The following is a 20,873-nucleotide window of genomic DNA, read 5'->3' as shown; positions in this document are numbered from 1 at the left end:
CATTGCATTACGGAACAGGCTAGAGGATGAAATGACTTCCTCCAGTTCCTACATTCAAAGCTTGAAAGGTCTACCAAAAGTGGGCTGTTTGGCATTTATTGCAAACCAATTTATTTAAATGAGTGCCACAAAAAGTTATTTAAGGTTTCAGCAAAGATCTGTAGCTCGGGGTGTGGGTGTGATTGTTGATTTGCTCACCGAGCTGGCTTGTTCTCGTTCAGACATTTTGTCACCATGCTAGGTGACATCATCAGTGAGGCCTCTGACGAAGCGATGTTATTCTACTCCACCTGGAATTTACACTGTCCGGTCTGTTATGGTGAGTAGTGTCATTTCCAGTTCTGTTTTGTATGGGTTTGTATATGGGGTCCAATTCTATATGTATTAATTGCATTATGGGTTGAGAACCATGCCTCTAGGAATTCCCGTGCGTGTCTATGTTTGGCTTGGGCTACTATGGTTACCTTGTCCCAGTTAATCTGATGGCCTTCATTGTCTGACTGTAATGATATTAAGGAGAGTTCGTCGTGCCATTTTGCTGCTAGCTGATGGCTGGTTTCCTTCCTGTCTGTCCAATGTAATGTTTGTGGCAGTTGTTCCATGGTATTTCATAAACCACGCTGGTTCCGCACGTTGTGAGAATGGGGTCTTTAATCCTGGTGAGTGTTTGTCGTAGTGTGGCTGTGGCGTTGTGGGCCGTGATTCCTCGTGGTCTTAGGAGTCTCATTGTCAGTTCCAATATGTTCTTGATGTAGGGTAGTGTGGTCAGTGTGTTAGGGTGTACTGTGTCCTCCTCCTGTTGTAGGCACCTGCGGATGAAGTTGCGGGTTATCCATTCATAGCGAAGATTTTGTATAGGTGCTCTTTCTCTTTCCTGTGTAGTTCCGGCATATTGCAGTGAGTGGTGGCCCATTTAAATAGTGTCCTAACACAGCATTGTTTGTGGACGTTGGGGTGGTTGCTCTGGAAATTGAGGATTTGACCAGTGTGCATTGCTTTTCTGTATACTGAGGTTTGGAACTCCCCGTTGGTCATATGTTCAACTCTGCCATCCAGAAACGGAAACTGATTGTTGTTTTCTTCTTCACTTGTGAATTTAATCCCAGTGAATGCGCTGTTGATTGGTGGGTCTCTTCTAGTTTGGTGCATTTAATAATGATAAATGTGTTGTCCACGGACCGGATCCGCAGTTTAGGTCGAATGAGGGGGAGGGTGGTGTGTTCTAGTCTTTGCATGGCTGTCTCTGTGATGAGTCCTGAGATAGGTGACCCCATGGATGTGCCATCGCGACAACTCACACTGACCAAATCCTCAACTTCCACAAAACCCACCCCAACGTCCACAAACAAAGCCACGTTAGGAAGCTATTTAAATGGGCCACAACTCACTGCAACATGCCGGAACTACACAGGAAAGAGGAAGAGCACTGAAACAAAATCCTCACCATGAGGCACCAGGGGGCGGCACAGTGGCTCAGTGGTTAGCACCGCTCTCTCATGGCACCAGGGATCCGGGTTCAATTCCACCCTCAGGCAACTGTCTGTGCGGAGTTTGCTCATTCTCCCCGTGTCTATGTGGGTTTCCTCTGGGTGCTCCAGTTTCCTCGCACAGTCCAAAGATGTGCAGGCTAGGTGGACTGGCCGTGCTAAATTGCCCATAGTGTTCAGGGATGTGTAGGTTAAGTGGGTTATGCAGGATGGGTCTGGGTGGGATGCTCTGTTTCCACATTGTATGGATTCAATGATCAATGATCTATGAACTGATATCCCTACAACTTCATCCGCAGGTGCCTACAACAGGAGGACACAGTACGCCCTAACACACTGACCACACGGCCCTACATCAAGAACATATTGGAATGGACAACAAGACTCCTAAGACCACGAGGAATCATGGTGGCCCACAAGCCCACAGCCACTCTATGACAAACACTCACCAGGATTAAAGACCCCATTCCCACAACATGCGGAACCAACGTGGTTTACAAAATACCATGCAACGAATGCCACAAACATTACATTGGACAGACAGGAAGGAAACTAACCATCAGAATACATGAACATCAGCTAGCAGCAAAACGACAATAAACTTTCCCTAACATTGGTACATTCTGACAATGGAGGCCATCAGTTTAACTGGGACAACGTAACCATAGTAGCCCAAGCCAAACATTGACACGCACGGGAATTCCTAGAGGCATGGTTCTCCACCTGTAATGCAATCAACAAACGTATAGAATTGGACCCCATATACAAACCCATACAGATAAAAACTGGAAATGACACTACACACCATAACGGACCGGACAGTGTAAATTCCAAGCGGAGTAGAATAACATCACTTCATCGGAGGCTACACTGATGATGTTATTTAGCATGGTGACGAAATGTCTGAACGAGAACAAGCCAGCTCGGCTAGCAAGTCAACGACCTCACAAAAAGCTATTTTATTAGGAATACGCTGAAAAACTGGAATAAAACAGACACTGATTGCTTTAATTTTACAGAATGTCATTTCTAATTAACACAAAGTTCAGAACACCAGGTACTGTTTTACCCACAGGACTTGAAGCTTTTGGGGTCACATTCAATTAAAGTTTGATAATGAAGGAGTCACATTTTCCTTGTGATCTACTGATGAATTTCTCTGCTGCAGCTCTTCTGTCAATCATAGAATCTTACAACAGAGCAGGTGCATCAGCCATTCGGCCCATCACTGTTCTCAAAGACCTGCTCACAGCTACAAATCCTGTCCTCTCCCTTTACACACTAGCATTTTCTTTTTTAAATATTGATCCACTGTATTTCAGCGGAATCACTCAATTGAACCTACTCTTAACTTCTGCGACCTAAACAAATTTCACTAAGTGCCTCCATCTTAGATTTTCAAAATGAATCTCTTCTGTGTCGTCTTAGTTCCTAACAGATGTGCCTACCACACTGTACGGACAGTACATCTCCACCCCTATGTCTCTCGGTGTATGCTCCTTTCAAGTTTTTAAACAATCACCATACTATCATACAATCTTCTGCTCCATCATCTCGGAGAAAAGAACATCACTGTACAACCTAATGCTTTTATTTTTATTTGACATTGCTCCCCCCAATCTCCCTTTATTCATTCACAGGATGAGGGCATCGCTGGCTAGGGCAGCATTTATTCCCCATCCTTAATTGCCCAGAGGGCAGTTAAGAGTCAACCACATTGCTGTGGGTCTGGAGTCACATGTAGGCCAGACCAGGTAAGGATGGCAGTTTCCTTCCCTAATGAACCACATGGGTTTTTCCAACAATTGACAATGGATTCACGGTCATCATTAGACTCTTAATTCCAGATACTTATTGAATTCAAATTCCACCATCCACCGTGGGGTTCGAACCCAAGTCCCCAGAACGTCACCTGGGTCTCTGGATTAACAGTCTAGTGATAATACCACTAGGCCATCGCCTATCCTGCCCGATGCAGATGCAGTCACCTCTGACAGCATCATCTAAAGCCACCACCTGGAGGGACAAGAGCAGCAGATACATGGGAGAATCCTCCGAGCCACTCACCTGCCTGAATTGGAAATAAATTGCTGCTCCTTCAGTGTCACTGGGTCAAAATCCTACCTACAGCACATGGACAAGTTATCAGCTGAACCACCTTCTCCAGGCAATTAGCTATGGACAATAAATGCTGGCTTCACCACATCCCATGAACAAATACAAAAAAAAAACAAAAAACAAACAAACAAACAAACAAACAAACAAAAAAAAAAGAAACGTGATCCCTGCCAGTTACTGAATTAGCTGTAAGAATTTCACAGTATAGAGGGAGGTGCTACTTTAAAAGGGCTAAAATAAATGCACGCTGTAGAGCTGCATTATTTTCTGTAAAGCATTTGTAACTCCTCAACGTGCTTTGACGGCATTAGGATAGTTAGGTGACTAGCACAGACTTGATAGACTGAAGGACGTTTTTCTATGCTGTAGACTTCTATGACTAAAATTGTCTGATAGGTTGACAATGATCACCACATTAATGTGCAAGAGTAACTAAGTCTACATGTTGACTCCCTCTGTGCTCTGGTTCAACAACACCAGCATTGCAATGTGCTTCCATGTCCAATGAACACCTGCTACCTGGTCAGGTTTCTACAGTCACACTGCAAGTCCTTTACAACCTCCTTTGCTGCCTCTCAAATACTAGACCCTGCTCCCATCCCCCATCACCACAACTCCCAATTCCTTCCTTGTATCCTCTCCAGCAGATAAATCCTCTCATCCATCACCTGCATGGGTCCAATCACCCTGTTCATCTGCCTGGTCACTGGATTGCTTCTTTTCCCAAAGAAACTATCCTCAGCAGATCCTACTGCTCCCAATAGCATTTATTGCCCATTCCTAATTACCCAGAGGACAATCAAGAGCCAACAATGTTGCTGTGGGTCTGGAGTTACATGTAGGCCAGATCAAGTAAGGGTGGCAGATTTCCTTCTGTCAAGGATGTTAGTGAACCAGTCGGGTTTTTCCAACAATGGATTCACGGTCATCATTAAACTCTTAATTCCAGATTTTTTTTTATTGAATTCAAATTCCACCATTGAAACTGGATCCCCAGAACATTACCTGGGTCTCTGCATTAATAGTCTAGTGATAAGACCACTAGACCATTGTCTCCCTTGTGTTTAATATCTGAAACAGATGGCCCAGAGCTTGCTGGAGAAACTAACATTATTTATAAAAACTCAACAATGAGGTGAAGTGGAATTACACAGATGTCACCAAGATCAGCTACATCCAAGCCTAATAAACTTGCCCGACTGAAACTCAATGACCTCTGACATTTTTTGAAAGCTACATTGGTTTCTGGTCAAACAATGCCATGATTTCAAAATTTCCCTCCCTCCATGGCTCCACTCCTTCCCAGCTTTTTAACCTTCTCAAACTCTACAACTGTCTGAGATCTCTGCACTCCTCCAATTCCAGCCTCTTTTCCATTCCCATTCTAACTACTCCAGCGAGGGCAGCCATGCCTTCAGCCAGTTGCATCCCATGTTCAAGAATTCTCTCCCTAAACCTCTGTCTCTTTCCTTTGTTATGATGCTACTTAAAACCTACTTTCTTGACCAAAATTTTGATCATCTGACCTCGTATCTCCCTTATGATAACCCTCCAACAAATATCCTAGGGGCATTTTTCAATGACAAAGGTTCTATATAAATGTAAGCTGTTGTTGGTATTAAGATTGGAAAGTTCACAAGTTGTTGACTGATGTGCACTGCTCCCCATGAACCATACAAACAAAGAATTACATTTAGTTGTAAGCTTCCTATTATGGCTGAGTTTGCATCTTTAGTAGGAATTAATCTCATGGCAGCCAGTTAGGGCTGGTAATTAAGGTCTTAAGGACCTTTCTAACGACGTGATCTATTGTCTGGCAGCACACCTCAGAGGGCCCAAAAATGTACAGCCAACCAATCAGATCCCACAGATCATTAAAATGTTCCTAGACATTTTAAAACTAATTTGAAACAAACATTTTTCTCTGTTTCTACTTCCTGAATCTAGTTTGATTCAGATTCACTGCTTCACCCCCTCATCTGCCTGTCCCTTTCTGTAGATATTTTCTAGTCAACCTGTTCAGAAACATTATTATACATATTGAGACTTGAACCCAAGCTTCCTGGCTCAGAGGTAGGGACACTACCACTGCACCAAAGCCCTCATTCCTTTGTTTATGCATCTTAAGTTCTTAAAGTCAATTGATTCCATTATGACCCTCATTGTTTCTGACCAAACTGCCCATGATCATTTTTCAAAGCTTTCATTACTTCAGCCACCTCAATGTCCTATCGGGTCACAATGATTCAGCAGTTTTAAGGATCCTGTGTACAGGAACACTCCCAGAACTGATTTGCAGGTAGTCATCTGTGAAGTGGTTTTAAACATTAGATTTCAAAACAATGAGAATGTCATTGCTCCCCCTTTAGTGCCCTCAATATGGCCTTGCCAGTGACGCCCATATCCTGTGGAAGAAGAGAGGAAAAATAGGTTCCTTTGTGCCTTGATTCTAATTATTTCATCGGCAGTTTATGATAAATATCTCAAAGTGTAGTAATGAAGTAAGGTATGTAGCAAATAGAATTTCATTTGATTGGTCCACCTTCTCAAACCCAGGCTACAGGGCAGAGAGCTTAAAAAAGTTTTGACTCAATTTCTATAAAACCCATTTTCATCTCAAGGTTCAATACAAAAACCAAGATATGCATAACATAAACAGAAAACAACAAACATTGGATGGATGCTGTCTGATCTCCAGTATTTTTATTTTCAGTACAGATCCAGCATCAGCAACAATTTGCTCCTACATGCATAACCTAAACCTGCCCAGTTAAACTACAATTTACAGCACAATAGACCTCTATGTTGATGCCATTTTACACCTGGATCAAATACAAATACATTATAGGCCATTGTCTACATGGCAAATACACACAGTTCCTCCTTCCTCCAACCACAAAACAACGCGTCACTCTGTTTCCCACTCTTTTGGTCAATCGTCTGTTTCCCAGCATTTTATCAAACAGCTTTTGGAAGTCCCTAATCAACCACATTACCTCTGTCTACCCTCTCTGTAACCTCATCAAAAAACTCCAACAATTTTCTCTTATTGGCTTTATTTCACCTAAATTGGTCCAAATGACAGTCATTTTCTCCCAGATAATTGCTTCTAAAATCACTCCAGTCACCAAGGTGGTCTTGACTGGCTTGTTGTAGCCAAGTTCATCCATTATGGTTCAGCCATGATCCTACTGAGGGGCCAAATGGCCTACTCCCGTTTGTTTTCTTCTGGTCTTATCCCTGTCCCATGACAACAACTCACTTGTCCACGCAGGACTGGAATGTAATTAATGAGAAATAAAGATGACACTGAAACAAATACCTGATTGCGGTGTTAAAGCCATGGGGCCAAACTATTGAGAATACGATTTTGGATTTAGAAATAACTGGAGACAGAGGAATTTCCAAATAAGAGTTAACACAAAAGGTACAACGGCATTTCCTCAGCTCAAACATCCCTTATCCTGACAGCCCCTAGGAACAAGGTGTGGAGGAGCCCCATCCGAAAGCAGAGACTGATGGCAGATCGAGGTTGATAAACTCGATTTTTTTGTTGTCACGAAGTTTTGTTTTGCGTCCAGTACAGGCAGATCACAACACACAAGCAAACACAGTTCACCATGTGTCTGAACATAACAAGGCATAAAACGTTCCAGCTGCACAGGAGGTGTTCAAAAGCAAGTGTGGTGGGGAAATGGATTCCATTCATATGGAATGGTTATTTCAATGTGAATAGCTTTTTGAAGGATCATGGTCTGGAGAGTATTATTTAAGGATGAAGCTCTGTTGGATGAGGATGTGCAATCAATAAAGAAAGAACGCACTGAACAGATTACAGACTTGTTCTCTGAAAGCTGGGTTGATACATCCCTTCAGGGACATTTCTGCTTGTTGTGGACTTGGTTAGACTTTCAGGCATTTACAGCACCAGAGGCCATTCAGCCCATTGTTGTTGACTGGTGCAAGCACAATCGAGCATTAGTGTTCGGTTTTATTGTCAGATGTACTCAAGTACAGGGATACAAGAGTAGGTTGAAAAGTATACAAAGTCACCATTAATCTGACCACATTAATCCCACTTTCCAGGCTCTAGCCCTGGGAGTTACGGCAACCCAAGTGAAAATTTGAATGTTACAAGAGTTTCTGACTCGGTTCGCTTTTCAGGCAGTGAGTTTTAAACTCCCACAATCCTCTGACATGATCCTCTTCAACTCTCCTCTTCACCTGTTACCTTTTCCCTTAAATCATTGACCTGCCTGGTTACTGACCTCTCTACTGATGGAAAAAGTATCCACCTCCTCTCTGCCCCTCCCAAATCTTACACAGCCACTATCAGGACCTTTCTTAAATGTATCAATTCCAAAAAACCCCAGTCTATCCAATCATTCCTCAAAGCCCTGACCCTCCAGTCCGTTTTCACAAGACATTGAAGACAATTCAGGCTCAATTCTCCACTAACATTCTCCGTGACAGCATTTTCTTCACCAGCAACTCCGACATGTTCGCGTGCATTAAAACCAAAGTATGATAAACACATCTAACTGCAATGTTTAAATGCTTGGCTTTGTATTTTACAGAACGGAAAACGTCTGACATCTTGTGGCTCAACATGAAGATGCAGGAATATCAAACTATCTGTTTGTTAGCAGGATATTGCTGCAGGTTTTCATCTGTGCTTTTCTCACCATTTGAATCCCTTTTTACTGAAAATATCTTGGTGTTAGTGACGGGCAAACTACACAATGATTAATGTGTCTCAGGTTTTGTACATTACAAAAGCACTTTGGATTACAAAGATGGAAGTTAGTTTGAAGCAAGACATGCCAGTGTTAATGGGGAAAAAAAAATTGTCGGTGATTTTCTGATTCATTGCAAAATAACAAGGTTAGATAACCAGGAGAAATAAATAGAATAGGACTTCTCAGGATGTACTGATCTAGAAATAAAGAGCTTTAAAAAAAAAAGCTGTCATTCGGACAGCTGTGGGGATGGACCTATACTAAAAGGTTACACAATGTGCTGAGGGGACAGGAACTGATCCTCATGAAAGCCGTGCGTTAACAGGTTTTATTCAAATCTGGAGCAAACCTTGTTGGAATTCTTCACTCCCATTTGCAGCTAAACAAGGGATACAGGGATCAGGCAGGGAAGGGATTCTTCATCCTCTGATGAATCATAAACTTAACAAATCAGAGATAAAAAAATAACACAAATCAACATTCTTGTGAAAGGAGGATGTTAGATTGTGATGCTTGGAACAATATACTTTGCAGCAGAATAATAGCCTTCATTATACGTTTATGATTCTTCATCTTGATTTCCTGATACTCTGCTTCTGGTCAGGTCGAGGTAGTGTTCCCAATTTTACAGCCAGAGTGCAAACGCACACCTGGTGCATTAATGTACCGTCCTTACCTGGTCTGCCTGACATCAAATTTAGGGGTATTAACTACCCTCCGGAAATGGTCGCGTATGGCACTCAGTTCAAGGGCAATTAGGGACGAGCAAATGTTGACCTTGTTGGCAACATCCCATGAAAGAACAAAGAAAACAAGACAGCTACCACTTCAAACACATCGAAAAGGAGAAATATGTAGTACCTCTGGAACAAACGCATAGAGTTCATTTGGATAATTCTTTCAATGAGTTGGCATGAATCCATGGACTGAATGATGTCCTGTTCAGAATGATTCGACTAAAAACCAGTACATTCCTGGTACCCCAGGAAATACTAGACACATATTTCTAGCATCGAGACAATTTTCAGTTTTGCAAGCGCCAAGTATCCAAAACATAATGCCAATCACAGCTGTAGGAAGAGGAGAGTTGGGTTCATGGTGTGGATTTAACCTCAAGCTCAGATGCAGTAGCTTTGAAACTATGTCATCAACTCTGATGTGTGTTTTTTTCTTCCTCCTATGCTGAATTTTAAGGAACTAGTTCATCTCAAACATCTGTTAAACTAGCCTCCACCCATCTGGCCCCTTCCTCTTTTTCTGCAGTTACTGTAAGCCAATAATGTTTTCAACTTTATCCAGTCCTTACATAGAAGTTGTTGACCTTTAACCTGGGTGCTGTGTGACCTGACAGATATTTCCAGCATTTAGAACTGTTTAACTAGGATGGTGAGCTAATGAGCTAGTGATTGGATCCAATACATTGATCTCATGGCTTCAATTGCACCAGACACACCCATAAAGTCATAAATCGCTGATCCACAAACTTCTATAAAAAAAGGAAGCATTTCTATTGGTGTCAGCAAGTTTCTTTGATGTGAATGATTTAAGACAACTTGTTAATTTTCAACTAAATGGGCGTCAATACTTGGTTTCTAAATTAAATCCAAGCAATTACACTTTGGCAGCTCAAAATTCATCTTAACAGTCAGGATCCTCTTAAGGTAATGTTAGATATGTGAACAGGTTTTTAACTACTTATACCATAAGCACCATCAATTCAAGATGTTTTGGGTAAATATCTGGATATTTTTAAACCTGGGTATCCGTTGCTGAAACTGTAGAGATGCTTTACACTTCAATCCATCAATTTACTCACAAAGCAGATTTCATAGAATCGTGGAATCTTCAGTGTGGAAGCAGGCCATTCAGCCCAGCGAGTCCACATCGACCCTCCAAAGAACATCCCCTCCCAGATCCACCACCCCACCCTATCCCTGTAACCCTCCATTTCTCATGGCTAATCCACCTAGCCTGGGCACTATGGGCAATTTAGCATGGCTAACCCACCTAACCTGCACATCTTTGGACTATGGGAAAAAAAACCATGCAGACACGGGGAGAATGTGTAAACTCCGTCCGAGGGTGGAAGTGAACCCAAGTCCCTGGCGCAGTGAGGCAGCAGTGCTAACCACTGAGCCACCGTGCTGCTCCTATGGGATTTGATCCACATCAAAACAGAACAAGTTAGTTTCAAAGGGAGGCAGGGATCAACTTTGCTTTTCTTTGACAGGTTATCCATACTCGCAACAGGGCCAGAATCTTTAGTCAATCAAATATTTCACAAGCTCCATCTTGTATTGTGAGAATGAAGGAGCCAGGGGACTGAAGATGAACATCAGCACAGACTGAATGCTGAATTGTTAAAGTCATTTCTCCAGGGTTGGGGGGGTGGGGGAAAGAGAAGGCGGGGAGGGAGTCCAAAACTAGAGGGCATAGGTTTCAGGTGAGAGGGGAAAGATTGAAAAAGGACATCTTTTTCACGCAGAGGGTGGTGCATGTATGGAACGAGCTGCCAGAGGAAGTGGTAGAGGCTGGTACAATTATAACATTTAAAAGGCATCTGGATGGGTATTTGAGTAGAAAGAGGTTAGAGGGATATGGGCCAAATGCTGGCAAATGGGACTAGATTAATTTAGGATATCTGGCTGGCATGGACTAGTTGGATCGAAGGGATGTGTTTCCATGCCGTACAGCTCTATGGCTGAAACAAAAGTAAGATTTGCAGATACTTAAAATCTGAAACCAAACTGAAAATACTGGCAGCATCTGTGGAGAAAGGAAAGGAGTTAACATTTCAGGACCACACTTCAGAACAACCCAAAACATTAACTCCATTTCTCTCTTCACACAGGCTACCAGACCTGCTGAGTTTCTCCCGCATTTTCAGTAGCATTGATTGGTTAATTAAATGAGGCAGTGTTTCAAAATGATGAGAATGAAACTGACTCTGATTCGCTTAACATTTCAAAGGTCAAACTCTGATTTTTGGATTTTCCAAGAGAGAGACAGTCTGCTCCCAGGTTTCCACGATTACTACTCCAAGTTCAGAAAATGCCTAAGGATAATTATGGACAATGTTCCCTTCCTGTAAGGAAGTCTGTTGTTTCCAGAAAGCATATATAACAGTGACATAGCAGAGATCAGGAAGTGTGTGAGAGCCTTTAAGTGTTAAAGTGAGCCTGACTCGTTGCAGAATATGAGGAACTTCTGTACAGTGGTGTGTCACTCTTCACCGTTTCATAAAAATACTGAAAGATGCTGAATGGCTGGATGTAAGGGGACTGCAGTTGCAGTCAAAACAAACTAACAGGAACTCCAGGTCTCTGCTGATTGCTCTCTCTGACCCAGAGGTAGCAGCAGATAACTGCATAACTGAGCACAGTGATTCAGCCTGCAAGGGAGCTGGTGCTTTGGTGATGGAATAAATTCAACTCACCACGTGCCTCCAATTATCAGCCCCATCCAGACCCTACAGCTGGAGAGGAGTGTCCAACAAGGTCAAGATTGGGCTCGGCTCTGAAACAAACCATGGTGGGCTGACACTTATTGCCAGGAACGGGATACCGCAGAGAGACAGGAAAAGCCTTCAACACATCGCAGCTGTCAATGAATCACACATGACCAGACAGTAGCCTCATTGTGTAATCAGTGCCAGAATTGAATCAAACTTGTTCCCTAATTATTAAAACAGATACCCACTGCAGGAAAACTGAAATAGCCTATTCAGTGTGAAACTATAAAAGGACCTTCGAAAGACACAATGCACATGGTTATTGAGAAAGATTAATAAGTGTTCCCAAACAGATTTATTTTGCAGAATAAATATTTTGAGATAGGGTTGAAATTCCTACCATCGAGTTACACTGAACTACCTTGTATGACCTACAACTGACATTTAGTTAAGTTTTCTAACAACTTTTAATTATGGATTTCCCTTAAAGGCAGTGTAAAGATATTTTCTAATCAACCTGCTCAGAGATGTTATTACACAACTCCGGGACTTAAACCTCGGCCTACTAGCTGAGAGGTAAGGACACTATCACTGCACCACAAGGGCCCACAAAAGGCAGTGTACTAGTCTCGGGCTGGTTATTTCACTTGGCTGGATGGCTGGTTTGCGATGCAGAGTGATGCCAACAGCATGGGTTCAATTTGCACACTGACTAAGGTTACCATGAGGGGCTGTCCTTCTCAACCTCTCCCCTTGCTTGAGGTGTGGTGCCCTTCAGGTTAATCCCCCACCAGTCATCTCCCTCTCTAATGAGAGAGCAGTCCTATAATCTGGTAAGATTATGGTGAATTTACCTTTACGTTGCTGGTGAGACACTTCCAAAGGAATTCCATTGCCCTTCCCAGTTTCTTTAATTATATCCTTATAAAATAGAGTAAAGGAAAATGAACACAAATTAACCAGCAAAAAAAAGTTCAAGATTTCAGCAGTTCCACCCAAAAACTTCCTCAATTTAAGCAGCTTGGGCACTCAGTTGAATGTTGTAATATAGGAATCAGCAAAAAAGTGAACTCAAATATTGGGAAATCCATAATTACCAACACTCCTGAAACCCTCAGGCAAATTTCAACACAGTCAGATGCTTTGTTTCCCACTATTTTTCAACAAGTTTTAATTATATCATTCCTGTCTTTCTTCACTGTCTCAAGTGGTATTTGATTTGGAATCTGATAAGCTACAAAGAGAATATAGTTTAAAAGAAATAAGGATTTGCCATTTGAATACATTCTGCAGAAGGCTGAAAGAAAGGAATGTACTAAAGAGAGAAAGCCTTCCCAAGAACTCAGCCAGTAGGAATTTGCACAGTACAAAACCTGTCTATCTTCACTGCTTCATCACAGCATTCATATACTGCTGCATAGTGAAGGACATTTCCATTCAGTGATTGTACTGTTGCAGAATTCCAAACTTTAATTGCTTCATTTTTAATTTGTTAGTTACTTTAACTCAGAAGATATCTATTTGGAGAGAAAATTCAGTATACAAAAGACTTCGTTTACCTAAATTCTTTTGTACAGAGCGACACTGGGTCAACTGGTATAATTATTACCTCTGGGTCACTCTGGCTCTGTAAGGATAAATGGTGTAAAATGCAGAGCTTTCAGACAGAAAAGCAGCAAGGGTGGTGTCCAGACGAAACTGCTAACACATGCCATTTGTCTTTTACAGGTAGAGCGTAGGCTTTGATGCCGTCAATTAGGAAAGTACGAGCCCCAAACTGAAGCTGAAAGGTCAGTGATTTAAAACATGCTGCAAAGGGTTTGATAAAGGAACCCAAGAGTTTAAATCCTACAACTATAACTTTTTGTTTTCCATTAACACAAAAATATTAACTGGGATTTTGATCAAATGTCATTAGCATACACATGTTTAGTCTTCTATTACCATCCTGCCTCCTTTTCTTGTTAAATTATAACACTGGGGAACTTCTAAACAATTCTAGTTGTATCCTTTGAACAGAGAGTTTTTACAGTTGCTGAAAGGTCTCAAATCTCAACTAGAATTTTTTCCACAGCACACAGTCATTGCTTTCTGAGAATAGTGTCTAGAGGTTAGTTCTCATTTATGTGAAATTGACGACCTGTGCCATATTAAGTCAACTTCCTCTGCCTGAACAGTTTCTGTCTGCCAGGTTCCTCCAGGATGACCAACTCCAGACACCTGTTTCAGCTCCTCCCACCTCTCACCCCATACCACTGGCACTATACTCTCCACTCTCTTGTATACGTTAAACCAGAGCATTTGAAAGCTTATCATATGTTCAGCCATCAGACAAGTTACAAACACCACCACTGAATCCATCTTCACAACCATCTCTTCATGCCACTAAAACCATGCTCTGACATCGATTCCCCTTACATGCTCTTTGATTGCTACATCCTTGGCCTACTCCACAAACTCCAAGGAGCCTGAAATATGGGCTGCCTGTTCCATTCCGGTGTGGAGTCACATTCACCACATTGCCTTGATCTCACTGACTTACAGTGACGCCCATTCTCCGAAAGCACCACATGCATCTCTAAGGCCATAACCAAACCTTTGCCACTTCCTCCAGCTATGTATCCTTTCTTATAGCTTCGATACCTAACCTAAACCTTTTCCCTTTCGGCTCAACAATGGTGTTAAAATCTTCAAAGGCTTTGATCCTACTCTCAAACTCCGCCCTAAACCCCTTCACCTCTCCAGTTTCAAAAACCTTCTCAAAACCATAGTATTAATCTTTCCTTTTATTACTGTCTATTGCTATATTCTCTTTTTCTATTTTCCCTTGATTCATTTCATAAGGAAGTGTAAATCACTTTGGGTTGTTTTCTAGAAGTTAGAGTGATTACAGATGATGAATTAAAAAGGTGACAATATTTCACCGAATCTTGCGCCTGTCAGGTATTGCTCTGTCACATGTTCACTCCTGGTTCACAGCCAGCCACCTTTCTCACAGCCCACAAGACTAATTCTGGAGGTTGTGATTCATCGCCCTGTTCAGCAACATCCAACACTCCACCAATAGCTGACCCATTGCCAACAGAAAGACCCACATCAATAATAAGAAAAATGTGGCATTCTCAAATTATTTCAAATTCCCTCGTTCAGTTCGATCACTTTACGAAGCTACTTTGCCAATGTTCTGCTCACTGATCGCTGCAAAATTCGTACAGACTCCGAATTCTTCCCAATCTCCCTGTCCATACTCAGTCCCCCACATCTGCACCAGCCTCAACTACAGGATCTCAGCCTTCAACTTCATTTCTAGATTCCAACACAATCTCCCTTTACCCTATCACACAGTCACAGAATCATACAGCACGGAAACAGAACCTTCGGTCTAACTCACCCATGCCACCCAAGTTTCCCAAACTAACCAGTCCCACCTGCCTGCATTTGGCCCATATCCCTCTAAACCTTTCCTATTCATGTACCTGTCCAAATGTCTTTTAAATGTTGTAACTGTACCTACATCTTGCACTTCCTCTGGAAGTTCATTCCATACACGAACCACTCTGCGTAAAAAAAGTTGCCCCTCAGGTCCCTTTTAAATTTTTTTCCCTCTCACTTTAAAAATATGCCCTCTAATTTTGAACTACCCCCACCTTAGGGAAAGGACCTTAGCTATTCACCTTATCTTTTCCTCTTATGATTTTGTAAAGCTCTATAAAGGTCACCCCTCAACCTTCTACGCTCCAGTTAAAAAAGTCCCAGCCTATCCAGCCTCTACTTATAACACAAACCCTCCATTCTTGGCAACATCCTGGTATACTTTTTCTGAACCCTCTCCAGTTTAATAATATTCTTTTTACAACAGTGCAACCAGAACTAGACACAGTATTCCAGAAGAGAACTCACCAACATCCTGTACAACCTCAACATGTCTTCTGAAATCCCATAGTCAAAGGTCTAAGCAATGAAGGCAAGTGTGCTAAATGCCTTCTTAACCACCTTGTCTACATGTGATGCAAGCTTCAAAGAATTATGTACCTGAACCTCTAGGTGTCTCTGTTCTACAACACTACCCAAGGCCCTACTTTTAATTGTATAAGTCCCACCCTTGTTTGTTTTACCAAAATTCAATACCTCGCATTTATCCAAATTAAACTCCATTTGCCACTCTTCAGCCCAGTGACCCAATTGATCAAGATCTCTTTGTAATCTCCTTCACTGTCCACTATACCACCAATTTCGGTGTTATCCACAAACTTACTAACAATGCCTTCCATATTCTCATCTAATTTATATAAATGACAAACAAAAATGGACCCAGCACTGATCCCTGTGGAACACCACTGGTCACAGGGCTCCAGTCCAAAAATACAACCCTCCACCATCACTCTCCATCTCCTGCCATTAAGCCAATCTTGTATCCAATCGACAAGCTCACTCAATCTCATGTGATCTAACTTTCCTAAAAAATTAGTCTATCATGCGGAACCTTGTCAAAAGCTTTACTAAAGTTCAAGTAAACGTCTACTACTCCATCCTCATTCTTTTTGGTTAGTTCCTCAAAAAACTCAATCAAGTTTGAAACACACTATTTCTCCTCACACATAACCATGCTGACTGTCTCTAAACAACCCTTGCCTCTCCAATTGCATGTAAATCCTAACTTCAGAATCCCGTCCAACAACTTACTCACCACCGAAGTCAGACTCACAGGTTTGTAGTTCCTAGGCTTCTCCTTACATCCCTTCTTAAACAAAGGCACAACATTCGCCACTCTCCAGCACCTCACCTGTAGTTCTAGATGATACAACTATTTCTGCAAGGGGCCCCACAATTTCCTCCCTAACCTTCCACATTCTTGGTATATGCTAGATCAGGTTCCAGAGATTTATCCACCTTTGTATTTTCTAAGACTTCCAGCACTTCCTCCTCTGTAACGTGAACTGTTTTAAAAATATCAGTGTTTACTTCCCGGAGTTCTCTTGCCTCCATTTCTTTCTCCACAGTAAAAACTGATCTAAAATTAATCCTAAGAACTTTATCTAAATCTTTCTAGAAAATTTTTAATGTTTTGGCCTCAAAAATTTCCTGTGGCAGAGAATTCCACAGGCTCCCCGATTCTGCGTGAAGACATCTCTCCTCAAAGACAGCTCTTCCTGAATGTTCAATAGCTTTACTATTGCAATATTAAATTAATACTATTGCAACATTAGATGGTCATAAGCCAAAAACTTTTAAAAAGCCACCCAGGGCTCTATGTCGAGTTCCATCAGCTATGAGCCTGCAATGGAGATCCACGATCTCTGATCACGATTCCAAAGTCTTTTATGCGTGTATATCAATCAATGGTCTCTCTTACAAGGGACCCATGTTTCCCACTTTGGGATCAGTGAGACTGTCGTGCAGGGGAGCTATTACAGAAATGGCACTACCTTCTGTACAGTGCTGTACATCCTTCAGATGGGATGTTACACCCTGATTGACTGTTCTCAAACATCTCAAGACATGATCATAAATTCATCTTATGTTATCAGGGTTCCTGCCAGTAATTCTCCTTCAAGCACCTGACCAAAAACACAAGTTAATTTATCGTTCACATCCTTGCTATTGATGGGATACTGCTCGGAGCAAAACACTGCCTCATTTATCTGCAAACCAGTCAAATGCTACTCAAATTCGCGTCTTTGATTGTGAAACACTAACTGGAGCTACTTGCTACATATACACAAATAAAAACAAAATACTGCAGATGCTGGTGATCGGAAATGAAAATTGAAATTGCTGGAGAAACTAATCAGAGCTGGCAGCATCTGTGAAGACAGAAACAGAGTTAACATTTTGAGTCTGGTATGAAGAACTGACAGACTCAAAACAGTAACTCTGTTTCTCTCTCCACAGATGCTGCCAGACTTGCTGAGTTTCTCCAGCATTTGGTTTTTATTTCTCTCTTCACCGATCTGAAGACTGAATGGACTTAGACACATGTTGAGACCAAAACATTGAAGACTTTCAAGAAAGAAAGAAAGGAGGCTGAGGGGTGATCTTAGAGGTTTACAAAATCATGAGTAGCATAGACAAGATGAAAAGCAAAAGTCTTTTCTTTAGGGTTGGGTAGTTCAAAACTTGAGGGCATAATTTCATGGAGAGAGGAGAAAGATTCAAAAGGGACCTGAGGGGCAACATTCTCACACAGCGTGGTTCCTATGTGGAAAGAATTGCCAGAGGATAGAGGTACAATTACAACATTTAAAAGACATTTGGACAGGCACATGAATAGGAAAGGTTGAGGGATATGGGCCAAATACAGGCAAGTTTAATTTGGGAAACTTCGTTAGCACGGACAATTGGACAGGTACATGAATAGGAAAGATTTAAGGATAGAGGCCAAATGCAGGCAAATGGGACTAGTTCAGTTTGGGAACATGGTCGGCATGGATGAGTTGGACCAAAGGGTTTGTTCCTGTGCTGTATGACGGAGTCTACTCAACAGAATAAAAATGGCTCAGGATGTGAACATACAAATGTATGAATTGCATGTTAATTAACAATTGGTTATATTACAGTTGCAATGAGAAATTTCAGATCGAATTCTGAATAATTTCGAGCAAAAAAGCTGGTGCTTTAATAAATAGCATGTAAGTAACATCAGAAACTTGTGCTGGAATCTCTGCATTTGTCCACGGTGCCGGTGAAATTACTTCGTAACCTTCAGTACATTCCCTAATGTTGTGGTTTTCTCTATTACCCTAATAGTGGGTTTAGACAAACCCAAAGCAGTCAACCTTTGCCATTCTGTTTGAATTATTACTGTCTCTCAGCAATATGGCTCACTTAGGATTAACATGCTACGGGACACTAAAGCTTGGAGCAGCTGCCGCCAAGGTGCAGCGGGGAAAGACCACAGTCTGAGGTCTCTCTGCTGAAGGTACACGGGGGTCTGTTCAATTATCAGACCCTTCCAGTGCCTCAAATATATGTAAATATTAGTATTGTACGTGTAAGAGAGGTATCTGGTTTGTGTATAGTTAATCTCTAATGTTTGAGTGTTTACTTGTTATGAAACTATGCAGAATAGAATAGTGTTTGTGTCAATGTATATATAGAAAGATTTTTTAGGAATAAAGTATACCTTTCAAATAAAGAAAAGACTAACTGGAGGCAAAACAAACAAAAAAAAAGAAAAAGGTACCATCCACTCAGACGTTGGTAACACTATTTGCGAAAGATTTTGCAAAATCATCTTCCAAACCATCAGGTTATTGTTGATTTGTCAGGGTACAACATCTGGAGGGCTGGTCAAACAAAACACATTGACGTTGCTGCCATCACCTGCGACAACTCACACCCCCAGCCCTCAAACGTGAAATTCAATCCAGAAACAAAAAGGAACATTTATTTATGGACAACAAACCAATCAGTTCCCTAACAAACTTCAATGGCCCGATCTGTACTAGAAGATTTAAGCTTGCAGTATCCCCTTCATTCATAGAATCGCTAGTGTGGAAGCAGGCCATTCAGCCCATCGAGTCCATACTGACTCTCTAAAGAGCGTCCCACCCAGACCCACGTCCCCATCCTATCCCTGTAACCCTGCATTTTTCATTGTTAATCCACCTAGCCTACACATCCCTGGACACCAAGAGCAATTTACATGGCCAATCCACCTAACCTGCACATTTTTGGACTGTGGGAGGAAACACACACAGACACAGGGAAAATGTGCAAACTCCACTCCAAGGATTCATTCACTCTATGTAGACTTTACTACATCATTTTGAGACACTGGTCCCTGACTTTCAATAATTCCCTCTCCTCTGCAGTACGTGGGGAGATAGACTTTAGTGTACTTCTTTTGAATAGTGACAAGAGTCTTTTATCACAAACTACAGCTCATCCTGGTCAGAATTTCAGCAGAAACAGCAGAAATTAGAAATTTAAACAAACAAATCCAGTTAAAATAATCCACTACTTTACAGTACATTTTAAGAAGTCAAATAAACATCCCAGAAATGTCACAAATGTAGAATGATAAATTCTTGGATTGCACATCAATTATACTAAAATAAATTTGGCATGGTACCAGCCTAAACAACCTTAAAATCCTGTCATTAAGACCCCGGGGCAGGGGCTGGGACAAGTTACCTTTCTCTTTCTCCTTCTCCTCCCCCACCCCCGGTCTTCCAGCCTGTTAGTTACCTGTACACCTTCCCACTGCCGACCAGTGCTGGGGAAGAAGACAGACTCCTGAACTTGGCTCTCCCTCTGAGTTGGGGCCCCCCATCGAAGTCCTCGCCGCAGGAGCAGCAACAGTCCAGCTCTTGCGCCGTATCCAGAGGCTCTGGCCCGAGAGACATTTCCTGGGTGCAGTCCATCGTTGGCTTTTCAGGAACTCATGTGAAAACAAAGTCCACGCTAATATTGCCCGTTATTAAGAAAGACAGAGAACAAGAGAATATATGTTTTAAAATAAATGAAACGGAATACACACACAATATATATATCCCAAACACCCAGTCTAATCCCAATGTAAGCAATAGTTGTAACTGACATTTTTGGATACATTTGGTGACCAATAGAAATGAGGGAGTTCCCAAGTTGTTACTTACTGAAACTTACACGGTTACAATGTCTCTATTTCAATGAAAGCTGTGCGCTTGCGCCAGCAGCTCCACCCGATCAACGCCTCCTCCGGCCCCAGGCATCTGCTCGTTAAAGCGGAGCCGGAGCGGTGCCGTGCCCGTTAGGCCGGTTACCGGACCAGGAGCCCAGGCTTAACTCCGCACCACCTTCCCCACATGCGCACTGCCGCCCTACCGTAAGAGCATGAGTACAGGCGCAGCTCATTTCTCGGACAGACATCGCAGCATCTGTGAGGCCAGGGGGCAAAGTTAATGTTTCGAGGCCAGTGACCCTTCTTCAGAACAGTTCATTTCTCCCCAGCTTTCAGCCACCTTTCTGAAAAATGAACAAGGTGCTTTCCTTCCCTCCCCACCCCACCTCACCTATTCCCCAGTTTCCAGTACAGCATTTACAAAGGATTAATCTAGGATCAGTTAGCTCAGTTAGCTGGATCGCTGGTTTTGT

The 20,873-nt window shown here is 42.1% G+C and overlaps 1 protein-coding gene across 6 annotated transcripts in view; it reads right to left on the bottom strand.

Annotated features, from left to right (window-relative positions):
- The window catches only part of LOC109912937 (NAD kinase), a 126,192-nt gene extending 105,626 nt beyond the window's left edge, over nucleotides 1-20,566 (bottom strand). For 2 of the 6 annotated variants that reach the window (XM_048614941.1, XM_048614938.1), the window contains exons 1-2: nucleotides 20,406-20,566; nucleotides 19,986-20,201 (exon numbers count right to left, since the gene is read on the bottom strand). In XM_048614941.1, the coding sequence (XP_048470898.1) occupies nucleotides 19,986-20,161 (176 nt within the window). In that variant the 5' untranslated portion in view covers nucleotides 20,162-20,201; nucleotides 20,406-20,566. Of the gene's footprint in view, nucleotides 1-9,205; nucleotides 9,310-12,649; nucleotides 12,667-19,985; nucleotides 20,202-20,337; nucleotides 20,368-20,395 lie in introns of those variants that run through there. The other 4 variants (XM_048614939.1, XM_048614940.1, XM_048614946.1 and 1 more) reach the window with 4 other exon arrangements.
- Nucleotides 20,567-20,873: the final 307 nt, after the last annotated feature.

This window comes from Rhincodon typus, chromosome 31, assembly GCF_021869965.1.
Source record: "Rhincodon typus isolate 14 chromosome 31, sRhiTyp1.1, whole genome shotgun sequence".
In the NCBI taxonomy this organism is placed as follows: Eukaryota; Metazoa; Chordata; class Chondrichthyes; order Orectolobiformes; family Rhincodontidae; genus Rhincodon; species Rhincodon typus.
The sequence above is the reverse complement of the archived record's forward strand: the minus strand, read 5'-3'. Positions and strand labels throughout refer to the sequence as shown.